The sequence below is a fragment of the Athalia rosae genome, chromosome 4 (assembly GCF_917208135.1).
Source record: "Athalia rosae chromosome 4, iyAthRosa1.1, whole genome shotgun sequence".
Lineage (NCBI taxonomy): Eukaryota > Metazoa > Arthropoda > Insecta > Hymenoptera > Athaliidae > Athalia > Athalia rosae.
In genome coordinates, this window is record NC_064029.1 from 18,784,357 (window position 1) to 18,793,889 (window position 9,533).

At 43.3% G+C, this 9,533-nt stretch overlaps 2 protein-coding genes across 2 annotated transcripts; both read left to right on the top strand.

The window, feature by feature from the left end:
- The first annotated feature begins 424 nt into the window (after nucleotides 1-424).
- LOC125500697 (otoferlin-like) lies at nucleotides 425-7,165 on the top strand. The gene is made up of 24 exons (XM_048654313.1): nucleotides 425-595; nucleotides 680-824; nucleotides 895-1,048; nucleotides 1,188-1,353; nucleotides 2,072-2,264; nucleotides 2,326-2,528; nucleotides 2,603-2,780; nucleotides 2,852-3,045; nucleotides 3,115-3,429; nucleotides 3,500-3,832; nucleotides 3,907-4,023; nucleotides 4,095-4,229; nucleotides 4,298-4,459; nucleotides 4,544-4,813; nucleotides 4,894-5,113; nucleotides 5,189-5,415; nucleotides 5,487-5,558; nucleotides 5,628-5,795; nucleotides 5,843-5,987; nucleotides 6,053-6,185; nucleotides 6,256-6,590; nucleotides 6,674-6,804; nucleotides 6,867-7,046; nucleotides 7,133-7,165. Exons 1-24 carry the CDS (start codon nucleotides 425-427, stop codon nucleotides 7,163-7,165), a joined length of 4,380 nt encoding a protein of 1,459 aa, XP_048510270.1.
- Nucleotides 4,148-9,187, top strand: LOC125500561 (otoferlin-like). Its single transcript, XM_048653595.1, has 5 exons — nucleotides 4,148-7,054; nucleotides 7,133-7,368; nucleotides 7,443-7,612; nucleotides 7,893-7,993; nucleotides 8,821-9,187. Exons 2-5 carry the CDS (start codon nucleotides 7,248-7,250, stop codon nucleotides 8,999-9,001), a joined length of 573 nt encoding a protein of 190 aa, XP_048509552.1. The 5' UTR covers nucleotides 4,148-7,054; nucleotides 7,133-7,247; the 3' UTR covers nucleotides 9,002-9,187.
- The last annotated feature ends 346 nt before the right edge of the window (nucleotides 9,188-9,533 follow it).

The window sequence follows — 9,533 nt, forward strand, 5'->3', positions numbered from 1 at the left end:
TTTTTTTACAATTAGTAAGTAGTTCTTAATTGCATAGTTCAAGCTCCCCCTTTTAAGCACCGCAACGCCACCCCTATAAAAAAGCTGGAAACTGCTATCTAAGGGAAAGCGGGAGAACCGAAAGATTACCGACTGTTGAAAAAAGTTTATCCACAAGCTACGGTTATTGATTGTAAGTACAGTTGAGTTATCGACTGTCAATACGCTGTCAAAAATTTCCTGACTCTTTCGTGGGTACTTAATAGCAGAGATAATGCAAAGAAGGCTTTGACCGTGACGATGAAGTGGAACAAAACCCATCTTCGAAAATAATTCACGATTGATTGATCGATATAATCGACTGCCAATGGTTGAAAATGTCAAAACTTGAATTTCCACATCATACAGTTCTCAATTCAAAAAGTATCGACCCTGTATACATAACATGGCTTGCATATGCTGCCGTCCAAGTTACGGCGAGTATGAAGTTTGCGTAACGATCATTGAGGGTAAATATTTGCCTCAAAATGGTAATCCACTGGTTGTCGTAAGGGTTGGTAACCACAAGAAGAAAACTCGCGTGTGCAACAGGACCGATACTCCTTACTACAACGAGGTAACGCCCATGTACTTTGGGACTAATTGTAAGGGTGTATCTATCTTCTGGATAACTGTTCGAACAAACTTTCCCTTCAATTAGTACTTCGTCTTCGATTTTACCTGCGACCTCGACACTCTGCTTCAAAAAAGGATCGCGATATTAGTTTACATGCGAAACTGTTTGAGACAGTCGAAGTTTTACGCGAGTATAATATTCGAAATCGCGACGGTGTGGGACCAGCCAGGTGAAAAATTGCAGATGATTTAAAATCGAAGACAAATAACAAGTATCTCGATCGATTTTCATCTCCCCAGACCGCCAATATTATCACAAATGGGCTATGCTAGTGGATCCGAAAGACATGGCGGCAGGACCGAAGGGATACATAAAATGCAACATTACAGTGAACGTGAAAGGACAGATGCAGAAATCGCACCCCGAGACCGACGGCGAGGAAGATATCGAAGGGTAAATTTACCGACTCGTTCGCATTTTCGGAGGAAGGAAGTCATTCGGTTCTCTGGTTCTCCGATAATCGATCGGTCGCAATTATTCGCAGCTTCCTCTGTGGTTATTTTTATCGCATACGATTATAATAAATTTTCAGAAACTTACTCCTTCCGATCGAGGGAGTGGGAAACAGACGCAGAGCTAGATTTATATTTACGATATACCGCGCCGACGGTCTCCCCGGAATGAATCGTTTCCTCAGCTGTAGCAATCACCCCGAGAACATAAATCCATTCATTCAGATATCATTTTCAACGAGCAAGGTATATTCATTTCGATATACGAAAAATGGAATCATGATTTTCCAGCGACCTTGCCCAGCAGATGAACTAGAAATTTTTATTAATAAAACCACGTCGATACCCTTCATGGACTAATTACGTCATCGGATCACAGTCCTTCGTAAAGGACAGCGATAATCAGACTGATTGAAAATGGATCGATACTCTCGTCTGAGATTACCGAACTGCGTCTGGTCACTCTATATCAAATAAAGATAGCAAAAAAATAACACGGAATAAACATAACTATATATATACGTGAGACTCGAGTTAACTTACAACGAAGTGCATATTACGCGCGGCCGCGCGAAAGGCATTTCATCAGTTAATAGCAGTCACGTAACACCACTTTTCCCGCGGGATCGAAAGGCCATCTGTACGTCAATATAACGTAGATCTCTTCCTAATACCTTCTAGTAGGCGGTAATAAATTAGCGGAAAGCCATACTCTTCATTCTTGAACTCGATACGTACCGCTAAAAATATTAAATATATTCTCACAGACTCAACGATGCGCTAGAACTAAGCGAGTTCGTTGACCTTTCTCCTTCCAATGCCGGCCTTTGTCGAGTCTCAAGGTCTCTGTCATTTTCCGAAACCACACTAAAAACCAATTAGTCGCACCGTTGGCCAATCCATCGATTGCCGATCCGCGGAAATTTCTTTCCCAAAATTTATAAAAATGTAGTTCTTCTTTCAGGGCCGCACGAGCACCCAGCGTAACAATTTCGCTCCACAATTCAACGAGCGAATAATATTTAAGGAAATGTTCCCGCCGTTGTGTCACAGAGTGCGAATAACGATAAAAGATAACGGCAGCAGTGGCTGTCGTAGGAGCGTTGTCGCATTGAATATTTTAAATTTGAGGAACATATCGAGCTTTGGAAATTACGGTGCGAACTACCGATATAATTATCGAAGATATTGTTAATTACCGTTCGATATTGTGCGCAGTATTTCTCCCCACATTCGGGCCATCGTTCGTCCACTTTTACGGTAGTGGAAACGCGAGGGAATGCAGCTGTATCGGAAAGTGTACCGCAACACTACCGGCGCACAGAGGGAGAGTTTTGCTTTCCCTGAGGACGGAAATCGCCGATATCGAAGCCCCCTCAACGCCGCTGGTCGAGGTCGAACCTTGCGCTCCGATAATTGAGGTTCGATTGCGAAAGATTGTCGTTAAAATAAATCCGAGGTCAGAGTCAACGAGTCATTTTTCCATTCGCAACAGAGAACCCTGTGGAAGACCGAGGAGTACCTACTGGTCGGTATTATTTTCGACGTGTCGATGATAAACCGTAAGAAATTTTCCGGCAAGAAGATAAGCTTCGAGATAAGTCTCGGAAACGCTGGTAACAATATGTTATCGTATAGTCAGTGCGTAGAAAGCAGCGGTGACGGACTTTTAGGTAACAGAAAAAAAAATTCACCGGTATACGAGATCCCCGAGATCCAAATGTAAAAATTTGAAATTTTATAGAAAGAGTAACGGCAGAAAAAAGCCCAGATTTTGTAAGTACGACGTGTCCACAGGCGACTAGGTCCATGGATAAGAGATACGATTTCTTACCCTACGAAGACGAAAAGCCTTGCATGTACGTAAAGTCATGGTGGCCGAATGTCGAATGGAGAAGTTTGAACAGAAACTGTCTGGCATGGATCGTGCGATTTCTGGTAAGACTCGAGAGGGCCCGAATACGATATTTCCGTGGTAGCGTTCACGACTCATATTTTCGTAATCAGAGGGTGGAATTGGAGAAAATGGAGCAATTAGCGATCGTAGAGAACGCGAAAATCTATCAGTGGTACAACCGTATGGTGGATGAACTGAACGATCGATGCTCACTGTACTTGAAAATTCTGGATGACGTCGACCTCGAAGAAATGGGCGGCACTACGAAGCTGGACAGGCACAGATACAACCTTTGCCAAGAGAGGGTCGAGTCCGTGATGGAAACTATCAGAATCAACGGTCGTTTACCGGACAACAACTACGTCAGGATAGCGATGATCCACGCGCGCAAATATCTCCACCTCCTCGAGGAGATCACGGAAGACGTGAGCTGTACCGTACCATCCCCTATTACAAGGTCTCCCATGACATCGAGTTTCTTCTCTACTTGCACAGCCACAGGACGCTCTTCCCGACGTTTACATCTGGATGATAGCCGGCTCTAAAAGGGTTGCTTACGCGAGGTTTCCATCGTTCCTTTTAATGTACGAAGAGGATAGGCCAACGCGAGGTAAATGGTGCGGCGAACGTGTAAGTCTCTTCTTCAAGGACCCGTCAGACGAGAGCCGTACAATGGATGAAAGCGCGTGCAGTGCAGAGATATTTCTCTGGCTCGGTAATATGAAGCACGTGAATTCATGCTGGAGCATGATTCCACCGGGCTACGAGGTGGACCACGAAGCAAATCCGGACGAATTTCCACCGGCTCTAAAGTTCACCAAATGCTCGGTAAAAAACAAAATTTGCAAAACGACATCTTTCCTGAAATTTTTGGATAGAAGTGCTTGAAAAACCTGTTTTAGAAATTTCAACTTCGAGCTCATATATTCCAAGGACGTTTCGACCCCGGAATGGATTCTTCGGGACTGTCGGATCCTCTGATCAGAGTGGTCTTTCACGGACACACTTTGGCGACTAGAGTCAGTGACTGGCAAGCGATTTTCAAATATCGGTGTACGAGATTTTATCCAATTGAATCGTTTTCTCGCAGGCGATTCGGCAAACTCTCGCTCCTCTCTGGGACCAGACTCTGATATTCAGACCCATTACCATCTACGGTCTCAGAGAACACATAAAAACGTATCCTCCGAATGTCGTGATCGAAGCATTCGACGAAGATTTTTGCGTAGGTTGATAAATAGAAAAGTCGCTGTTTTATTCTAAGCTTTTGGTGAGCTCGCAATTCTTTCCCAGGGAGGTTTGGAGTTCAGCGGGAGAAGCATAGCTATCCCAGTTGTTAAGCTGAACACGGAGACTTACTCACCACCTGAATTCCCACCCCTTCTCAAATGGTATAAATTCCAAAATCAAAAAGGAGAGAGCGGAGCCGCCCTGGCAGCGTTCGAATTGATCGAGGTAAAAGGAAATAGAAATTGTACGAGGTGTCGTGAAAGTATGGGAGAAAAACTACCGATGTTCAAAAATTAATGTATGATATAGACAGGCGAAGATGATATTACAGATGTCCCGATAAACGAGTCAACCAACGGTAGAATCTACAATTTACCTGACGACATTAGACCGACGATGACGAGCCACCGATTCGAGGTAATATTTTGGGGAGTTCGAGGACTTCGTAAAGTCCATTACATGTCGGTTACGAAACCCATTATAATCCTGGAGTGCAACGGTAATGTGGTAAAGTCAGAGGTGATGGAAAACTGCAGGAAGTTCAGTAACTTCGAAGAGCCACACGCCATAATAGATTTGGTGAGAGAAATGCGAAAAGAAAAATGAAAATTCTTTGCCAAGGTTCATTTTTTACCGTACGTTATCCCTTTGCGCGCAAGGATCTCCCGGATTTAGACGTCTACTATCCATCCCTCACCATAAAAGCGTACGATTCACGGGGTTTTGGCTGCCTGACCTATTTGGGAGTCGCTATAGTACCAACGATATACGGTTTCGTCCGTCAACTCTTACCCGAAGATGATTACTTCGATCAGATCCTCGGAAAAGATTCGTTCAACGGGAAATACGGCGCTGACAAAGTTTCGAAAAAAACCATATGCAAGTTCACGGCTAATATTCGATATTAAAAAAACGGGTTTGCACGTACGTTCAACCCTCGATATTCTATTACAGTACCTCTTCCGAAAAATTACGACCTCGGTGTACCGGAAACCGAGAAATTAATGAGCTTTCGGCAGATGGGTGGTAAAACTACAACTTCGAGATTATCAACGTTCGTAGGAAAAGTGAGAAATGTTTTCCGATTCAGAAAAAAGGGTGAATCGAAGGATGAATTCCTTTACAGTACGGACGACGACGACTCTTACGATTGGTGGAGCAAGTATTACGCTTCTATTCAGGTGCATTTCCTACCAATGTGTGTCAGGTTGCGCAAAGTTCACCCAGATTCACATGATGTTCGGAATTCCAGGAGGAACGAAACGCGGAAATTGGACAATCGACCAAGTACATGTTCGAGAAACAACCGATCGCCACGTTCAAAGTGGGTCCCGAATTACGATCTGCGTGCAGAACCGTTAGAATTCTTAATCATCGAAATATTATGAAACAGATATACACTACGGAACTCGAAATGGTCCCGGAATTCGAGGGGTTCGAAGACAGGTTCACAACATTTCAATTATCCAAGGGAAAGGCGACCGGAAATCCCATAGAGGACGAAAAAAACAATGTCGGAGTTTTCAAGGTTCTGTTACGACATATCCTGACCCATGATCGAGTAAATGGTGCGGTTATTGAATATTCCATCTGTTTTCTTCGGGGTAGGGACACGTGGCTATTTATCACTGGCCCGACCCCTTGGGAAGAACTTTCAGAACCCGAATAGGGAACAATGTGGCCAGAGGACTTTGCGACGATTACCCATCCTCAGAACCGCTGAAAATAACCGTTCGAGTTTACTTGATCAGAGGTGAATTGCGCTCATAGTTGCGACCGTGGCGAAGATTGACTGAATTTTATTTTTTCATGTCCAAGCGATAAATCTTCATCCCAAAGATCCGTTGACGGGAAAATCGGATCCCTATCTACGTGTGAAACTCGGTACCAAAACGATATTCAACGACAGAAAGCAGTACATTCCAAACGAGTTAAATCCCATATTCGGGAAGTGAGTTTTCGAAACGTTATTTCGTATATCGGAACTCTTAAAAAAGCTGAGGGAAATAACGTATCCGTAGACTGGTTGAATTCGACGCGATGTTTCCGAAGGATTACCTGTTAACAATCCAAGTATGGGATTACGACGCGACTTCTGCAGACGATCTGATCGGAGAAACACGGATCGATATCGAAAACCGATACTACAGCAGGCACAGAGCTCACTGCGGAATATCTCGAGTTTACACCGTCGACGGATACAATTCGTGGCGAGATCGGGAGTCTCCCGTCGACATTTTGAACTACCTCTGTTCGAAAAATAATCTCCCCTATCCCGAGTACCTGGATACCGAGGTGAAAATCGGTGGAAAGTCTTTTGCCTTCAACGCGGGTATCGATCCGAACAAAAATCCAGGTAAGGACGTCCGTGGATCAGCGTTAAGATAATTTGAACGACTGACTTTTTTCACTTATCACGGGTCGAATGACTCCACCAAGATTACAAGGAGTGCATGGCTCTGAATATCCTCCACAAATGGCACGAATTCCCGGTATGCGGTTGTTCTTTGGTTCCCGAACACGTCGAGCAACGTCCTTTGTTCAACAGCGAACGCCCCGGTCTTGAACAGGTTCGCATTGGTTGCTTCGCCGGCACGAATTGAAATGTTGAAATTATCCAACCGTGTTTCAGGGCAAACTAGAAATCTGGATAGACATATTCGGTACGAACGATCTCCCTCCGAAAGCAGCGATCGATATCAGACCAAAACCACCTGAGGATTACGAACTCCGCGTCATCATATGGAACACAGAAGACGTACCGCTCGTTGACAACCAATTTCTAACCGGCGAAAAGTGCTCGGACCTTTACGTAAAAGGGTATCAGATTGCCACGTTTATATGCACGTACGTGTGGCGTATATTAATACGAGCTATTCGTTCTATTTTTCTTCACAGATGGCTGAACTACGACGACCATCAGAAGACTGACGTCCACTATAACTCTCTTACGGGCGAAGGAAACTTTAACTGGAGATTCATCTTTCGTTTGACGTATTTGAGAGCGGAACAGATGATGCTGGTAAAAAAGAAACTGTCGCTCTTCTCCAAGGATGCCACAGCCCAGAAATTCCCGTGCAGATTGAACCTGCAGGTCTGGGACAACGATCACTTTTCACCGGATGATTTTCTCGGTATAAATAATGTTCTCAAAAACGATCGGATAGGCTGATGAAAATAACGAAAATTCTCCGTTTTTCTTACGCAGGATCTTTGACGATAGATTTGCCGAAAATTCCAAAAGGAAGTGCCAATTCCAAAAATTGCACGTTAAAATTGATGGATCCAGATGCACCGACGATAAACCTCTTCAAGGCGATGCGAATAAAGGGATGGTGGCCGTTCGTAGCAATAGAAAATCAGAGACACGAACAAGCGGTAATAAGTAAAATTAAGTAGACGACAACCGCAGCAGCGCGATATTCAATACCAGAAATTTTTCCATTTCCATTTCCGAGTCTGAGAATAACTGAACGTAATATATTTGCACAAGGTATAGTTTCGTGTTACGAACTCGATTGGAAAATACAAACCACAATAGATTAAATATAAAGTTGGAAATCTAACAACCGTTATTGCTGAATCCGAATCCCGAATTTATAGAAGAAAATGTGGCAGGATTTTTTTATCGTTCTACCAAATGATGAAACTATTTCAGGGTAAGGTGGAAATGGAATTAATTCTCGTTCCGATCGAAGAAGCGGACGAAAAACCTGTAGGGATCGGTAGGCATCCCCCGGAAGCGATGCCACCCCCAAAGTAAGTCGGCCTAATTTGATTTCTCTACTTCTCTTCTTTTTGTTGATCATACCACAATCACCCCGTAAAACTGATCAGCGAGAATCACAAGGCGAAAGAATAAAACGACAAAGAAAGTAAAAGAGAAACATTCTAAAACATGAAATTCGTCGCGCAATTTGACCACTCTTGAGAATTTTCTTACATTTAATCTTCCTACTTTTAGTTGAACGAGACCTCAACTTCCCGAAACTTCCTGCATGTATAATGTAAATAAAAAGTCCCCCCCCCCCCCTCCTCTCCCTCTCACTCTCGAAGTAATTAAGTTTTCCAGCTTTTTTTTGGCTCGTTACCCGTACGACCCCGCTTAATTTTTCTGGAAGTTTGCACTGAAATATCCTCGGATCCTATCTTAAAAAGTTGATGTCCAACAAGCCACAAAAACAATTGAGATATCTCGATGAGAGAAAGAATTTTTCTATCACATATTCATCAGAACGTATCCGTCGTTTTCACCCCCATCTAAAAATGGATATCGATTCTCGAATCACCGTCGTACGCGTACGCGTATAGAGATGAAGAGCCCGGTGTTTCCCAATTGTTCGCATCTCGCGCTTCTCTCCGAGTTCTTATCCATCATCCTTGCGTCGTTTTATTTTCTCACTCCCTTTGCACAGACCCTTGTAATGTAAGGCGCGCGTCAATCGTTTGGTTTCCCTTTTCCAAACCAGACATGGATACATGTTGGTCTGCCTCAGTATCGGCTAAAATATATCCAACTTTTGTTCAGTTCAACGGCTAATTGTAAGCCGCAATAATTATTTTCTCCCGTATGTTTCCCCTTGCAGCCGACCCGACACATCGTTTTCCTGGTTCCGGAACCCTTGGAAAGCGTGTCGATTCGTGGTGTGTCGTTACTACAAATGGAAGATCATTTTCGCAATGTGTATGATGCTGCTAATGGCTTTAATTGGTTGTGCAATATACGCATTCCCTGGATACCTAGTCAAACGAATTGTTGGGGCTTGACCTGGACTTGATATGCCGCTGCTTCGTCGATAAAAATTACCTCAGCGAAAAGCAGGAACAACGCAATATAAACTATGTAGCTCTTTTTAATGACGGTTTTCACCCATGTATGTGGTCGTCGAGATTAGGATCCTACGATGTGCCTTTTTCCTCTATTATTTTACGTCGCTGTAATTTATAGTTAGTGTTGTACGCAGACGCAAACGTTCTATGAATCTGTAAGTTGTGATCTCGAGAAATAAATTTTATAAAACGAAACGCTGCTAAGTGCGAATCTGTCTTTACTTATTCGTGCTCATCTGTGTATCGCACTCACACGTGTTGTTCCACCAATTAAGGCAGAATACGTTGCGAAGCTATCACAAAAATTCTAAGGTTTCGCTTTTGTCATACTTTTTTCGAATGAATAGCAAACAAAATACAAACATGGATAAGAAAATTTAAAAACAGCCTACATGAACGATGTGAAAAATAAAAGTCCCAAACTTTCTTCACGGTGAAACAATTTTCCGACAATTTATTTATGTCTTCA

Bases quoted from the DNA above. Each gene is read 5' to 3' on its own strand.
- LOC125500697 (XM_048654313.1), top strand. From the start codon at position 425: ATGGCTTGCATATGCTGCCGTCCAAGTTACGGCGAGTATGAAGTTTGC. The intron at 1,354-2,071 runs GTATATTCATTT...TTCTTCTTTCAG, and splicing joins TATCATTTTCAACGAGCAAG to GGCCGCACGAGCACCCAGCG. The intron at 3,833-3,906 runs GTAAAAAACAAA...AACCTGTTTTAG, and splicing joins TAAAGTTCACCAAATGCTCG to AAATTTCAACTTCGAGCTCA.
- LOC125500561 (XM_048653595.1), top strand. From the start codon at position 7,248: ATGATGCTGGTAAAAAAGAAACTGTCGCTCTTCTCCAAGGATGCCACA. The intron at 7,613-7,892 runs GTAATAAGTAAA...AAACTATTTCAG, and splicing joins ATCAGAGACACGAACAAGCG to GGTAAGGTGGAAATGGAATT. The intron at 7,994-8,820 runs GTAAGTCGGCCT...TTCCCCTTGCAG, and splicing joins GAAGCGATGCCACCCCCAAA to CCGACCCGACACATCGTTTT.